Genomic DNA, 16,633 nt, shown 5'->3' on the forward strand with positions numbered 1-16,633 from the left:
ACAAAAGACATTATTGTTTGTATTCAAGATAAGTAAACATCTCTATGTGCTTTCAAACTCAACTGGGATCAATGAATGAAGTGAAGGGGAGCACTTTTTAAATGGCATAAGCTAATGCATGTTCCTTTGGCGTTTCATATATCTCCTCCGATCCGAAAATGTGCATGTTACTCATCGTCGTCCTTGGTCTAGCTACTCATCGTCATCCTCGGTCTAGCTCCAGTTTTTGATATGAATCTGAGCGGAGGACATTCCACTATTAACAAAGAAGTTGACCACACCGCTTACCATGGGATCATCCTCCGAGCATCTGACTTTAACACTCATAAGATGCTCACATGTAAATGATCTTTCATCAAGCTTGTCACCAATGCTTGCTTCAAACGTTTTCCAATGGTCCTATAGAAAGAAAAACAGGTTACCTATATCCTCTGATGGCATGTACACTTGTGCAAAAGCTTTCAAGTAGGATCAGTATACATTTGGAGGAAAAGATTTACATTTCCGAGTATCAGAGTTAGCTTCTCCAGTCTTGGTGAGTTCTGAAGGAAGACAATTAGTGTATAGAAGTTTCCATGCAGACACCAGTGACCGAGAGTCAGGCTGACAAGATTGAAGAATTTTGGACACCACTGCAGACTGTTTTGGATTGTCAGCTGCACAAGAACGAGGTGATTATGTGGCTACAAAACCAAACTAGCTAACAAAATTGAGTGTGTTAATATCATTTGATAAGTATGCTTGCAGTGCAGGTATTACAACATCTTCAAGATAATGAATGCTAAAAGACCACAGAGAATAAATAAGAACTTAAGGCAATAAAAATCCAGCGCTACCATCAATGGGATTCCATAACCTGAAGCATATGTGAATTAATTGTCACGATGATTTCCATGAAAGTCAGGTAGCTACCTTAATGAAAACACAATGCGAATAAGTCATGATTCACAAGGTAGTGGTGTCAGACTTCCAACAATTGATGAAGCATTTTCCATTTTTATGTTGCCTTTGGTTAAATAATCACTCAAATATTAGACAAGATGCATTTCAGTTGCTAACAGCAATACTAGTACATGCTAGATTCGTCAAATAGGAAATGTTCCAGTTTTATTGTGAAACAAGCTGCCAACTAAGATACTTCTGGCCAAGTAATCAACAGGTTGTTTTATCTATAGATTGTTGGCTCAGCCCATGCCCAGGAACACTCTCACACTCACGAACACAAACACCGGTGAGGGAGACGATGAACAATGGATTTTATAGCGACGAACGCCGCGGAGCCGATCGCTCCTGTATCTTGGCTTTATTACTCACTAAACCTTGCAAAGAAACAACGAAGGAGTACAGGGGCCTCTTATAGACCGGGGACACACCGGGAGCTAGCCTCCATGCCGGCCATTGTGTCACGTTCCGCAGAACCTGCTTGACGTCGCCGTGAGCCGCACGCTCGCCCGGACGACGCGGTTTCCTCCGCAAGAACCGACGCCACGCACACCACACATTCCCACGACTCGATCAACACTGCAACGGCCATGCAAACAACCATGCAGCAGCCATGCACTCGCGATCACGACTCAATCAAACTAACAGAACGCACACGACGCACACATGCAGCAGCGCGACACACACACACTGACTCAACCACGCCAGGAACACACCATGACGTGTTTATTTCCAACATAGATGACCTGGCTACACAAATAGGTTGCATCGACTGGTGGATCACATCAGTCATCCCATCAGCACATCAAGATTTCAAGATATAATAATTAGCCATGCAATGCTTAGTTTTTTCCATAGAACCGTAGAGGTAACTAATTTGGTGCAATTGTGAAGTGTCAAGACAAATAGCACGCTTAAGTTTCACCTTTTCAAGTTGATACCTAAATTAATATGCATGGATATACTGGGACAGAGGGGATTAGGGGAACATGCAAGATCAGTAAGCATACCTTTCTCCTGCCACAATAGAACTTCAAATTTTCAATGCCAGATAGGGTCCAGAGATAATTCCGTAAATCCCTAGCATCAAAATCATCGTGCGGCCATTGTCTATTAAGTCTAACTGATGCTCTCACTAGTGATTTCATGTCCTTTAGCACAACTATGCCATCCATAGGATTATCCAGGGTCAGAGAAGTAACACTCGGAGTAGAAATAGAAATCTTCCATCCCAAACAGAACTTAGTTTCCTTGATATATGGTCAAAACCTTCAGTGTCTGGGAGGAGACCTCACCATCAAAAATAAAGCAATCATGAAAGGAGAGATCTTCCAATGCTGGACAGCCCGTCTCAAGTTGCTTGAAGAAACCATCTCTCAGAATAACATTAGAGAACAAAATTTTTAGGGCGATGCTCCGGTGCAATATACTTGAAGTATTCTACTCCGAGTAGAATTAATCTGGATCGTTTATTTTAAAGGGTATGTAAGTAATCTCATAATATCCTTTAGGCCTTGTTTGGCTGCCCGTGTATATTATACATGTGTGAATAGTTCCACCTGTGTATCGAGTGAATCCACACCACCCACCCAATACACAGCATTGACCATGATTCAATACACACGGTGGGCTGGTGGTTCGACCGGTGATGCCCAGGTTTGACTCCACAGCAAGTACGTAGTGCTAGCTAAGCTAGCGGTATGCATGGAGAGTTGGGCAGAGTTATGTTTACCTTTTAGGTCTCGTTTGTTAAGTAAAAAAATAATATAAAAAATACAGAAAAACCTAAGAAATAAAATACCAGAATAGAAAATCCAACATGCATATCCATCTGTAATTCTAAAAATCCTGCTTTAAAAATTAAAAAAAACACAAGAGTAGAATTTCACATAGAAAATAGAGAAATTAACATGCATGCGCATGGATGAACATATTACTGATCCGTGAAATATTTATAGGTGAACTAGAATAATTGATTCAACACAAATCTTCCAGGTAGAAACAACAAACACCAGACATACACATCCAAGCATATATAACAGTAATAAATAACTTTGATAGCTAAGTCTACCACAAAGGTTTAATTTGAAGTCTACTAGGTGTTCCATCTACGAATAATTTCTTTGACATGAAACATCCAAGCAAAAGACAGACAACTCCAACAGCAGCATATCTCCCTACTTTCCATTGTAACTTTTTTTCCCTGCATCACCTAAAACAAAGTACAAGGCAAAAGATTAATTGGCTCCATATCTGCTGTGGCAAACTGACCGCTAGCAACACAGAGAAACTAGAGAACAGAGCTAATAAGGAAGCTTGCAAATTCCTAGGACACGAGCACTGATGGACTAAGAAAAGTTGGAGCAAGATGAAATCAATTGTGCATTTTACAAGCTATATTTTGATAAACAAGTAGAAATGCTTATATTTTGGAACGGATGTAGTATATTTAAACAAATTCACTCTGTGCATCTTCAAATTTGAATAGATAAGCTCACTCCAAATTCAGCAAATTCAGATCATGCTTTTAGAGCCCGAAGAGAGCAACAATAATATATTAGAATATATGTATATAAAAGTTTATACTCCCCAAAAAACAAAAAGAGCATGAATAATATGTAAGGCATAATGAGCATCATTTTTATCATAAATAGTACACCTACATCTCAGGTGATGCTACAATGTGAAAACTACAAATGTATCATCTGCCAATCTGCTCAACATTTACCCCCAAAAAATACTTTTGCTGAGCATCACTGAATTGAAGTTTTAGGTGATACAACAAACAAAATCCAACTGTTTAATATGACTAAAGTGTAGTACTAATTCATATATTCATCAGTTTCATAGAGACAGTAACAAGACGGAAGGAGCAGTACCAGATTTACACAGTTGTGTAGAGTCGTGTAGAGTCTTTTGCACTTAACCACTTGAGTCGTGTAGAGTCTTTTGCAGTCATGAAAATGGCCCTCTTCCAAACATTGTTGCTGTGAATACAAAAAAACTGGTATCAAATTTAAGCATGCAAAAACATCATGATGCAAATACAGAAGTAAAATATTTCATGAGACCAGTTAAGACTCACATTTATTATGACGAGTTATGACTGTAGTCATTCCACATATTTAGGGCTATCATATCTCTAACCGCGTTTCCATCATCTACTTGACTGTTAAGGGACATCACATCATTACTATATTCGTCGTCACCTTCAGGGACATCAATAAACTGTTCTGGAGATATGTTGCTTCCTTGGTGATTCAACCAACCCTCATCCCCATTAAGCATCCGTATAAGATTGTGGAACACCACTGTTGCAACTGGGATCTTCACTTGGTTCTTAATACGATGATGTGTTCCAACTTTTAAAATAGGGAAGCGTTTCTTAAGAACACCAATTGCTCTCTCTATGTGATTCCGCAATATGGCATGCCTATGATTGAACAACTCTTTATAATTTCTTGGTCGTTGCTGTCCACGCCCAAATTCCTTCAGATGGTATCGAACTCCACGGTACGGTGCAAGGAAGGATGGCGTGTTAGCATATCCACCATCAACGAGATAATATTTGCCTTGAGGCACATTGAATCCTTTAAGCATGGCTGACCTAAGAACCCTAGCATCAGTTGCAGATCCCTCCCATCCAGATGGTATAAACAAAAAATTCAGATCAAAATCACAAACCAACATCACATTTTGACTTAGGGTACCCTTTCTATTCCTATATGGGGCCTGCAGGTCTTGAGAAATGGTGATAGGAACATGTGTTCCGTCGATAGCCCCCAAGCAATTTTGGAAGTAAGGAAAGAACAGTTGATCTGTGCTAATCTTCCAGTGAGTTTCAACTCTAGTAGTTTGCTTGATAAATCTATAGGTCAAAGATGGGATTACCTTGAAAACCGCCTTAATATGCCGGTGAATCGTTTCTCCACTATGATGGAATTCATGTTGTAGATCTTCATAGCTCGCATTGTGAGATATCATGTAAAGAAAATGTCCAAGTTTCTCCTCTACCGTAATACCTCTCGTGTCACGTAGGAGATGTTCTGTTCGAAGATATGTCACTATTGCTCTAAATATGTTAGGCTCCATGCGGAATGCAACAAGGCAATTCTTTTCATGTCCCTCTAAAATATTTCTGAGTTTTTCTTCACTGTACTGACTTGAAGTATGCCTTACTCTTTTCTCTATCCCTCCATTACTAGTTAAAAGATATAGGGCAGGCAACCAGAACATAATAATCTCCTCATCCTCCTCATCCTTGCTCTTCCTAATCAGCGAATTCATACCTTCAAACTAGAAGGAATACTGAATATTTAAGATGACTGCAGTTAGTAAAAGAAAAAAAGGTTTCAGCACTCTAGTTTTTAGTTTCAACACTATATATGTTCATAAATAATTAAAGATAATTATGCATGTGTATGAACTGAACACTCACTTTGTTTAATAGAAGCGGTATGCTACTATGCTAGTATGCTCTTTTGTGCATTCAATGGTGTTAGTGTAAAATACTGTAATGTGTGCTGCTTGCTATTCATTGTTATATCATGCAGTGGTGGTGGTACAATCTCAGCAGTGTGTAGAGGAATACTACTAGTTGTAGTTTATTTCTGCTAAAAATCTCCTTGCATTGACACAAGATCGAAGCTAGTGATTCCCTACTGTGTTTTGTTCCCTTCAGGATGGCTGTACTTTACATATCTCCAAGCATTGACATACCTCGTCTCCAATATTTCTCTTGCAGATCATCAAACCCAAGCAGGATGGCTGTACTTTCTAGATCTTGAAGGTCCTAGCAGAGGGGGATATTGAAGCCGCCGCTGTCTAACCCTAGCAACAAAACAAGTGGATGAAGGAAGACAGACAAAGAAAATGAGATGAGATGAAGGAGGAGATGGAGGAGAGGACTTTGAACCTTGATCAAGCAAGTAGGCCGCTGGGGTGACGCCGGGATGAGGCGACAGACGACGGCAGCCGGCGAGGAGGCGGTGGACGACTCGGAGAAGGTAGCGGCGCCCGGTGGCACAGGAGGACAGTGAGGATGCGGTGGACGGTTCGGCGGCGGCGGCGGCGGCGCAGGAGGACGACGAGGAGGCGGTGGACGGCTTGGAGAAGAAGGCAGCAGCGGCGGCGGTGCAGGAGGAGTCGCGAGCTGCGGCGTGCACGCGAGAGAGTTTGTAACGCCCCGATTTTCGTTCGGGATTAAAAATCAATTAATAATGCATTTCTAGAAATTATATTAAAAGTTAAATCAATTTAATCAAATGAAATTATAGAGGAAATTAAAATTTCCTTTAAAAATCATTGGCCGAGAATATTTTGTAATATTCTTTGTGCCCCAAAATACTCTCCGGATTTTTCCGCAAATTTTCGGAGCTCAAGAAATAATTTTAAAGTCACAAAGATCATTTAACCAATTAAATAAAAAGAAAACAAATAAAATTCTCCTTCCTTCCCTTTTGGGCTTGGCCCAAGCCTTCCCCTCCTCTCCCGCGGGCCGCGCGCCTCCTCTCTCTCTCGGCCGGCCCGCGCCTTGCGAAAGTCTACTTTACGTCCCCTGGTTTCCCTCCTCTCTCTCCATCCGGCCGACAGGTGGGACCGAGCTCCTCCTCCTACCTCTCGCCGGCCAACCCCAACCGCCATGGCCGCCTGAGCCACCCCACGACGCCGCTTCCCCCGCGCGCCTCCACGCTCCCGCGCACGTGCAGACGTGGTCCACCCCACATCCTCCCCTTCCTCCACTTTCTCCCCCATTTCCCCCCCAAAAATCGGCGCCGTTCGAGCCCCACTCGCCCACGTCGCCGGAGCTCCCTCCGCCGGCCGTTGCCGCCCGCCACGGCCACGATCTCCCCCTCCGGGGCCTAAAAAAATGCACCCCGACCTCCCCTCATCCGTTTCCCCAACTCACTGCCCCCTCCCGCACGCTCTCTCGAGCTCCCCACGCCGATCCCCATCGCCGCCGCTCGCCGGCGATCTCCAGCCGCGCGCCGTCGCTGCCCCCGCCGTCGCCGCGCCTCACCGCGTGTGCCCTCAGCTTCACCATCCCGCGCCACACGCCGGCCTCCACTCGGTTTCCTTCAACCGCCATCGGAACCACCTCCCCACCGTGTAACCTTTCTCCGCCGCTTGCCGCCGAACTCCGGCCGCCTCTCCTCGCCACGCTAGCCACCGCCAAGCCGCGCCACCGCCACTGTCGGCTTCGCCGCTCCAAGCCGAGCACCGACCATTGCCTCGTTCCACCAATCCGTGGCCGAGTCATCACCTCCACCACCCACCCGAGCCGTTACCATCCTCTGCCACTCCGGTCGTCGCCTCCGGCCGCACCTCACTGCTCTCAGCCACCCCGCGGCCGCCATTAGCTTCACTACCGCAAGGGCAAGCTCGGCCGCCCATCCCTTTTTCCCCTCCACCACCAGAACCACCTCCCCGCCATACCACCCTACCGGCCGCCTTTTTCCGCCTCCGGTCGCCGTTCGCCTTCACCCCGGCTGCCGCTGCGACGCATCGGCTGCATCGCCGGCTTCGCCGCGTCCCGCTCTTCCCCATCTGCCGCCCGGTCGCCGCCTTCCGCCGCCGGGAGCCCCTCCTCATTGTCGACCTGTGGAGCGCCGCCGCCTCCCTCCGCCAGCTGCTCTCGCCGTCGCCGTGCCCCTCGGTGAGCTCCGCCACCTCCCTCTCCCTCACTGCCTCCGTTTCCTCTCGCCGCTTCCCGCGCTGCGCGCCGCCGCTCCCTGTGCCGCCCGCCATCGCCGATGACTGCGCGCCGCCGCCCTCTATGGTCGGTCGGGCCAGCCTCGGTTGTGCCCGTGCCCGGCCACCGCTCTCCTCAGCCACCCAATCGGCTTGGGCCGATCTGGGCCGTTCATCCCGTGGACGGGCGGTGGACCGCCCTTGTGGTCCCGGTCCACGGTGGACCGCCACCTCGTCTCGCTGACGTGTGGGGCCCGCCTGTCGGCGCCGGCGCCCCTTGCTGACGTTAGCGAATGCCTTTTCCTTTGAGAAAATAATTGATAATTGCTCAATAAATCATTAATAATTATAGAAATCCATTTAAATGGCTCAAAACTTCTAAAATTCATATCTAATTCATTCGAACTCCGAATTGGGCCATTCAAATTGCAAAATTCATCTAAAATTGAGCTCTACATGTTTGTTTACTTTTTATGTACTGTTTCCTTGGTTTTTATTAGAGTTTTTCCTCGTTTTGCGTGCCAGCGTGTAGAATCCGTCGTTTCGGAAGTCCGCGGTCGCGAGGAAAAGAGTTCAGAAAATCCAAGTGAAGAAGCAAGGCAAGTCACACATTCCCCTTGAGCATGTTGATCCCAATTTATAAATGTTTTACCGTTTACAAATAAATATGCATGTTTTGCTAATTACATGGGATCCGGGTATTACCTATCTGCTCGCTTGTGCCATGTTTACTTGATATCTGTTCTTTGTCAACCTTGGGTAATGAATCGACTAGCTCATGTTACTTATGTGACCTAGCTAGAACTATATGCTTAGCCATGCTTAATTACCACTAGCTCAGTTGATGGGATAATTACAGTATTAGACCTTTCTAGTATCTTGTTGAGCTGCGTGCTCGAGACATCTGGCCATGTTTCATGGTCGTAATTATCCAACTAAAATGCGACTGAATGGTGGGCTGTGGGTGCATGGTTTTGTGAGTCGCACCCATGGCAATTAAGGACCGGTTCACGGGAAACCCTGGAAGACTTACAGCGCTTGCCACAAGCGGGAGTGGGTAACTGCTTGATCTGAAGTATAGCTTGACCCTTTCCTAGGCACCGGTGGCGAGGGTGGGCGTGATGGAGTTGGGTCGAACGGGGTGTCCGGTTGTCCAGCTGCCGGATTCACCGCGGCGCAAGAGGGGACCGCCCACTGCCTTTTGAGGGGTGGGGGTGAAACCTTAGCGTGGTGTGGATGGTTAGGGGAGGGTTATGCGAAGGGTCTCGTCACAATCACTCGACATGGTGACGTGTGCATCATGGGCACATGATGACGCGGTGACATGTCGGTGGGTTGTGTCTTGTGGGTACAGTTGTGCACCTCTGGCCAGAGTAAAACTATTTGAATAGCCGTGCCCGCGGTTATGGGCGATCGACCAGATTCACCGTGATTAGTCCCATCTTAATAAATCGACTCAATACACTGTAGTTCAGGTGGGTTGGTTGGGCCTGTTCAACGTGGTGTAGCGTTGATCAGTGGAGATTCAATATTACTTTAATTACTCAACCGTTTTACTGTTTTGCTCAATAAAATGTTTTACAACCGCCTTTATGCAAATAGCCACAAACCATCCTTGTATCCCCTTGCACATCTGCATCGTTGGTGTGGCTTGCTGAGTACGGTGGTTGTACTCAGTCTTGCTATTATTCCCCCTTTTCAGAAGTGTAGTGCTTCTGAGCTGAAGATGAAGTTGGAAGACCAAGGCTCAGACCCCAGTTGAGTTTTGCCTGTGGAGTGGAGCTGAAGCCCCGCTAGGATCGCCTTTTTCCGCTGCTGCTGCTTTTGTTTCGGTGTGAGGACTAAGTGCCTCTTCCGTAAGTATTTTACGCTTTATTTACGTTTGGAACTGTATATTACTTGTCGTTTTGTGTACCCTGGCTGGTCCTGGACAGGGATTTAATACGCAAAATAGTCTGGAAATTTGGGTTAAATTTCTGGGCGTGACAGAGTTCCAGGCCTCGGGTGAGGATTATTCTCTCACCCGTGGGTCGGCATGGATCGAGCCGCAATACACAGCAATACACGAACATCCAAATTCACATTTGGGCCAGATGTGGGAATTGATCCAGGCGTGGGCTGCATTCCACGGAAGGGTGGGTTTGGGGCCTGTTCCACACCAAAACACAAGCAGCCAAACGAGGCCTTAGGGGTAATTTTGGAATGGGATGTTTTCTTGGGTTCGCATCGGTTGGTATCTTCGGTTCGCATCGCAGGTGTGGACTCCGTCGCGCTATTCCTCCCCCGGACTCGCCGCCTTGCCTCCGTCGCCGTCCGTATCGCTCGTCGTCGCCACCTTGTCCACCTCCTCAGTCGCCGTCCGTCTCCTCCGCCCGCGTCGCCTTTTCCGCTCCCCTCCGTCGCCGTCCACCTCCCCCGCCCTCCCCGCCCTTGCCGCCGTCTCCGCTCCCTCCGGCGCGTCTCATCAGGTGCCACGGAGGTGCCCGGCGGCCAGGCGCATCGCATCCGGTGCCCGGCGGTGCAGCGCGTCGCATCAGGCGAAAATCTCCGGCGGCGCTGCCAGCGGCTCGGTGCGGCAAAATCCTCAGGTGGCCACTCCTCCCACCCCACACCTGTATCTGTTCCCCTTCCTCTCCTCTATTCCATGCCGGCATCCTGGTCTCCTGCGCCCACTCTGTCCGCTGCGAGTGGCCTATGCTAGTCTGCCTATTTGCTCGTTGCCTCAGTGGTGAACTTGTCTGAAATTTGCCTCTATAAATGCATATACAAATGGCTGTGTATACTAGCTTATAGCTATACTAGAGAATCTACAGTTGCGGATGTTAAACTGGAGATCTAATAAATCGATTTTGTATGTTGAATTGTAAGCATGAAAGATGAAACTGAACAATGATTTTTTTTTGAAAGAAAACTGAACAATAATATTGGTCTTGAGCTGCAAATTAAATACACCTGTCACTTGAAATTCCACTCAAAACAGTTTCCAGAAATTGATGTGTTACTGATATAAGTCCATCATTAAACCTCAGCAAAGGTAGCAAATTAAATCATTTCTTGTGCAATTGATCTTTGATATTTTCTAGCAAATGCTTGCCTTGGCAACTGGTTAAAGCATCCAACATTTCCAGCTAGTTCATCACTACTACTACTACATTGAATTAATTGCTTAGGGCATGACTTAATCCTTCGTACATACAAAATTTGCAGCCATTGTGGGGAAACTGTAGTAATTGTTCAATAGTTTAGAGTGGCAATTAATTTATGCAGTTGATGAAACGAACATAATCTTATTTTGGGTGGTTGTACTGATTTTTTTTTTTTGAATCTATGCGGTTGTTCTCTGGAGTTCATCTGTAAATGGCAGAAGTGTGATCTAAATACTGTGTCTTACTATATTAGAAGTCTGCAGAGCCCTTAACAGGATATATTATTACTAGTCTTTATTTTACCAGTTTTTGGCTAAACCACTTGCTGCGGACAGTTCAGATTTTGGCAAATAGCAAACTGGCCTAGCATCATCATTTGCTAGGCATTCTGAAAATCAGATTGTTTGTTTCTTCGTATATGTAATATATGATCAATTTCAGATAGCCCTGTATTCAACTTAGCCATTAATTCTTCCCCGAGCCCTTGCTGTAACTCTGTAATTTTAGATGGTTGACTCCAACAAAACTGGAGGATCCCCTGCAGGGACTTCGAAGCAAACATTATCTGCTGAAGAGATGGATGATCAGCTTGAACAATTTACCAGCTTGATGCAACAGAAGTTCCTGTCCGGTGAAGACTTTGGGCATATGGACTACTCTCGGATCGATAATGACGAGATGCTGGACGACCATTGGTCAAAAGAAGCCAACTACGATGCTGGGGAGAAGTATTTCGAAGAGGATTAGTTCAAACTAGGCTGTTGTTTTAGCATCAGTTAATTAACTGTTTTTGTTCATGTTCAGCACTTAGTCTATCATGTTCATGTACATATATTATCTGTGCAGTTGTTACATCTCTAATCCAAATAACTTCAGTAACTTTGTTTATGAGAACTACGGCTTGCGTTGGAACATCAGTCAGAAAGTAGGGTCCTGTCCTGTCTTGTGGAGATGTTTACAAATTGCACAATATTTTTAGGCACTACCTCCAGGATGATTGTGTATGCAGGGAAAGTAACAGGTGTGTTCTCTAGGGGATTACTTCTTCAGTCCGGACCGGTCAATTTTAAAAAAAATATGGTTTTCAAGTCGATGGTGCATAGAATATAGCAGAACGGTTTATTTTGGACAAATAAAATATTAAGTCCTGGACCATTCGGACCGGGTCGATTTACTAATTTGTCCATGCATGTCCACAAGCATTCTCATAAATCATCATGATATATATTCTTTAACTGCTAGAGTATTTTCATTATGAGATGAGATTTTAAAGCAGCCGCGACTGTCAGATTCACTTGTATCATAGAATTGTTCACTTTCCTGAACATGTTTGCAACTTGCGAAGTAATCCTCAAGCCGGAGCTATGAGAGGGAGCGTGTGTAAGAAGCATCAACACAATTGAAGGTTGGGGATGGACCACTGACGTTTCTTCAGCTTTTTATTTTGTTGTATGAGAGACTTTGTTCAGATGATTATATACTTCTTAAGTGATATGCATGTAAATGTGGAGGTCAGGGGGTGTAATTAGCAAAAAATAAAGCTCTATCAAGCCAAGTTTCAGGATATATTAACCGTGGTGATTGCAGATTAATTTCTGTTTGGTGAAGATAAAAAAGATAGTTGCAGTTATGTTAGATGATTGAAAAAAAGAAGTGGTGTGGTACTGGGGATTGACCCCTCGCGACATGGACAAAATTAAAGCATCTTGCAGTAACCATCCACGGCAACTCCCAAGTGCAAATATATATCATCTTTGTCTATTCATTTGTCTTAAAACACGAACACTATCTACCAAAGAAAACCACGTGGGATATATCGCAAGGGAGTATATTACTGCTTCTGTGATAGACATTAAATTATGGCGATTACAAAATATATATATTTCAATTCAGACATTGGTCGTTGTCCTTTATAAAATATCAGCCCCATACCATGCTGCTAGATCATACTCGCAGAACAGGATACAACTCTTGAATGCAAGAAGCATGACTTTTGCCAGTAATTCCAACGTGCAATCTCCGACAAGACAATGAAAGGCAAACTCACCATTGGAGCTCCACTGCATGGCTGAAAAAATGAAAAGAAAATTATACATATTGGAAAGCCTCCAAAATAAAATGATCTGCAGAGCCTTACAAAATTATGGACCTAACTGTTCTATGTTGGCCGTAACCACTATAAACTAGTAGTATCTTCTGAAATTTAACTTATGTGATGTAGCACAGGGAGTGGAACTATTTCTGCAAGCAACGAATCAAATAAAAATCGATCTGTGTGTAATTTACGAAGTAAAGAGAACTCCAGAATTAGTACTAGAATTTTACTGAAGCAAAATCAAAACCATTTAAACCGCTGTCGGCTGCTCATCAACTAAAATAGAATGAAACACAAGCGCAAATCATCTCTCGCTAATGGTCACAGAAGAATTATCTATGTGGTGATTTGATAACATTTGTCAGACACATTGCAAATTTGTATAGTTGGGACAACAACCTCAGTAGAAATCTTATGAAGTACTTGGTGTAAAAACTGAATTTTGCTCGCGTCAGGCTGCTAGTTTTGGAGGATCTAATAGTGATCCTACAGCATTATCATTTATCAGGAAGTGATGGGAGAAAATGGGACAGGACGTTACCTGTTCTCGAACCAGTAGCAGCCGAAGAGATGGGATGAACAATCAACGGCAACATCAAGATGAGGGCGACGTTGCATCATCAGCCTCTCCTCCGCCGGACTGCCATACAAGCAGCACATCGTGGGGATCCGCCGTCCTTGCCGAGGCGCCGAGCACGTACGCCGCAGCCGCCACAGGTCGCTGGAGGTAGAGGAGGCGGATGGGGCAAAGGGCCGCGAGGGCGCTGGAGGCGATGACGCGGAGAGGGAGATGGACGGGCGATGGAGGCGACGATGGAGGTGAACGAGAGGCCGAGAATGGCATCGAAGGAGGCGGCGAGGGCAGGGTAGGAAGATGGCGGGGGAGGCAAGGGCGCCGAAGGGGGAGGAGACGCAGACGGCGCCGGAGGTGGAGAGGGCGGGGCCGACGGACGGCGACGGAGGGGGCGGGAAAGGCGGCAAGGGTGGGGGAGACAGACGGCGACGGAGGCGGCGAGGGCGGGGAGGCGGACAGCGACGGAGGGGGCCGGAGAAGGCGACGCGGGCGGAGGAGACGGACGGCGACGGAGGAGGCGGACAAGGCAGCGACGGTGGGGGATACGGACGGCGATGGAGGGGGCGGAGAAGACGGCGAGGCCTGGGGGAGGCGACAGAGGCGGAGAGGGAGAAGAATGGCGTCGATTAGGATAGGATAGAGAGGGTGAAGAGTTAGATAAAGACAAATTACGATAATACCCCTACGCGAATTATTACCTCTGGACAAATATATCCCTCCATATTTCTACTCCCATAAAATCTGGTGGGAGTAGAACTCGATCTCAACCATATGATTAAATACGATCAACGGTTCAGATTAATTTCAGCTTGAAGTAAACACAGAGTGATTAATCGCCAACGGAAAGAGGTCAGCGTAGACGAGGTCAACATAAACCTCTACAACCCGGGCCTTCTTCTGAAAAGCATGGCTGATCCACCTATTCGCGACTGCATCTTGCGGGTCAGTGTCATCGTCGTTGTCATAAGATATGGAATACCGGAGACAGAACTTGTCCAGAGAGGCGACTGGGTCGCGGAGTTCCAGCAGCCGGTTGACAAATCTCTTGAACAGCGCCGGCGCCTCACCGTCTCCCGCTTCAGAATGCGTCACCTCGAACTGCTTGTAATCGGCGTTGATGCAGGGCACGGAGCGCCAGAGGTAGCACCACCGCTTGGACAGCACGCACGTCTACACTGCCTGGCGCGAGGTGAGGAAGGACATGATGTGGTGGAGGACTCCTTCAGGGAGGTCGCTGAGCCTGTCAGTACAGGGGGCGCTCCCCGGGGACGTGGGCTGCACGCGCTTGCCAGGCGATCCTTCCATGGCGGCCGAGCACGCAGAGGCCTTTCGTCGAACAGGTGGCGTGCGTCGAAACTGCAGAAATGAGGGACACCAAGAATCAACAAGCCGTGGATCCAGAGCTCAACCGTAAGCAAGATTTGATGTCCTAGTGCAAGATTGGATCAAAAAATGTTTATTTCAAAGTAAAATCCAGCGATCGAACAAGAAAGGATGCAAGAAACGAACAAGCCATGAATCCGCAGCAGCTCAACTATGAGCAAAAAAAAGATTGGGCAACGTAGCGCAAGATTCGAGCAGAAATCGATGGGTGAAAGCTCCAGCGATCAAGGGGGAGGAGAACCAAGAATGGATTGGAAGAAAGGGAGAAGCAAAACCTCGATTGGTTTGGTGGTCGCCTCGGAACCGGAAACGCACCCACGGGAAGAATGAATGGGAGGAGGATGTCTGCTCTGCTTCAACTTCAAGGCAAAAGAAGAGAAGTTGATGGGTTAAGGATATAAATGGCTTCAAGGTGGTTTTAGGCCGTCGATGCACGATCGGACGGTTCAGATTGATTTTGTACAGTATGTGTGCTGCTACAAAATGAGTTTAGTTATGCTGTAGGAAAAAAAAAATCAGTGAAATGGCTGCACTTTTATCTACTAACGAGGTTTCATATTATAATCTATAAGTCGTTTTGATATTTTTTAAAAATCAAACTTCTTTATATCTGACCAAGTTTTCTAAAAAAAATATAATAATATTTTCAACACAAAACAAACAAACTATCAAAATATGTTTAATGCTAGATTTAATAAAATTAATTTGATACTATTCTTAATAGAAGTTTGACTTGAAAAAGTCGAAGCGGCTTATAATATGGAACGGTGGGAATATATGGGAGACTTATTTGAGAGTATAATACATTTGATATGGATTTATGTAACGGATGTAAAGTACGGAGTATATACTTACTTACTCGAAGGGAGATCACATTAATAAAAACTACTGAAAATATTAGCTTCCCCATTTAGAAACAAATTAATGTTTATCTACGATGTGTGTGTAGCTCAGCTGTCCCTTTGTGGTGGAATATGCACACTCGGGTTCAAATTATAAACTTCACGCGTGTGCTCACATTTACTGTTAATTTTTTTTCTTTCAATGATAAGCGTTGTACACATTGATATTTTTCAATGGTAGATGACATACCCATTGACAGCGAGAAAAATATGGTAATTTTGTCTATATTTGGAGGTGTGTGTTTTGAAATAAAAATAATAGAGTAAATTTCATAAAACCTTGGGTATTGTAGTTCAAATCGCACAAAATCACACGAGTTTTAGCATATGTCACATAACCATGAGTATTTTAGTCCTAAGATTTCACGAAACCACAATGTTAACCAATCTATCTTAGTAGCAAAATAAAAAATAATTCACTTACATTACTACAACATTTAATAACCCTACATCCTATTGGCCGAAGCTGGTATTGCTCTTATTCACCATAATCACACCAGTATAATATTTGGGGTAGCCTATCTAACTGTTGTCGACTTGGCGGTCTGTTGTACTGACTCGTAGTCGACAGCAGGGTAGTCTTCCTCGTCGAATCCGCATCCGGCGAGATCAGAGACAACGCTATATCTTTTCTGACGGTAGCCATAGGCACCGTAGGGGACTAGCCATGCCTATGTCTGAAGTCGATATCCGGAGTCTTGTCTTGGCGTATGTTGGTTTGTATGTTGATCTTGTGTCTTGATATATTGTTCCATGTCCCCTCTCCTCCTAGGGGGACTTGTATTTATACCCATAGGTGTCCCTTTGTCTAAGTAGAACTAGAGAAACCAATATGGATACAATCCGAGTAGTCCTTGTCGTTTCCATGTAGAACTCTAGTTATCTTTCCTTATGCGGAACT

At 45.4% G+C, this 16,633-nt stretch overlaps 1 protein-coding gene and 1 pseudogene across 1 annotated transcript; both read right to left on the reverse strand.

Annotated features, from left to right (window-relative positions):
• Nucleotides 1–213: 213 nt before the first annotated feature.
• On the reverse strand, nt 214–15,198 carry LOC107279125 (MEIOTIC F-BOX protein MOF-like; annotated as a pseudogene).
• Nucleotides 4,033–5,229, reverse strand: LOC136353683 (uncharacterized). The gene has a single exon (XM_066304854.1). It carries the CDS (start codon nt 5,227–5,229, stop codon nt 4,033–4,035), a length of 1,197 nt encoding a protein of 398 aa, XP_066160951.1.
• Nucleotides 15,199–16,633: the final 1,435 nt, after the last annotated feature.

The sequence above is a fragment of the Oryza sativa genome, chromosome 10 (assembly GCF_034140825.1).
Source record: "Oryza sativa Japonica Group chromosome 10, ASM3414082v1".
NCBI classification, from domain to species: Eukaryota; Viridiplantae; Streptophyta; class Magnoliopsida; order Poales; family Poaceae; genus Oryza; species Oryza sativa.

What these genes read in the sequence shown, in the direction of transcription:
- LOC136353683 (XM_066304854.1), bottom strand. Translation starts at nt 5,229, where the DNA reads ATGAATTCGCTGATTAGGAAGAGCAAGGATGAGGAGGATGAGGAGATT.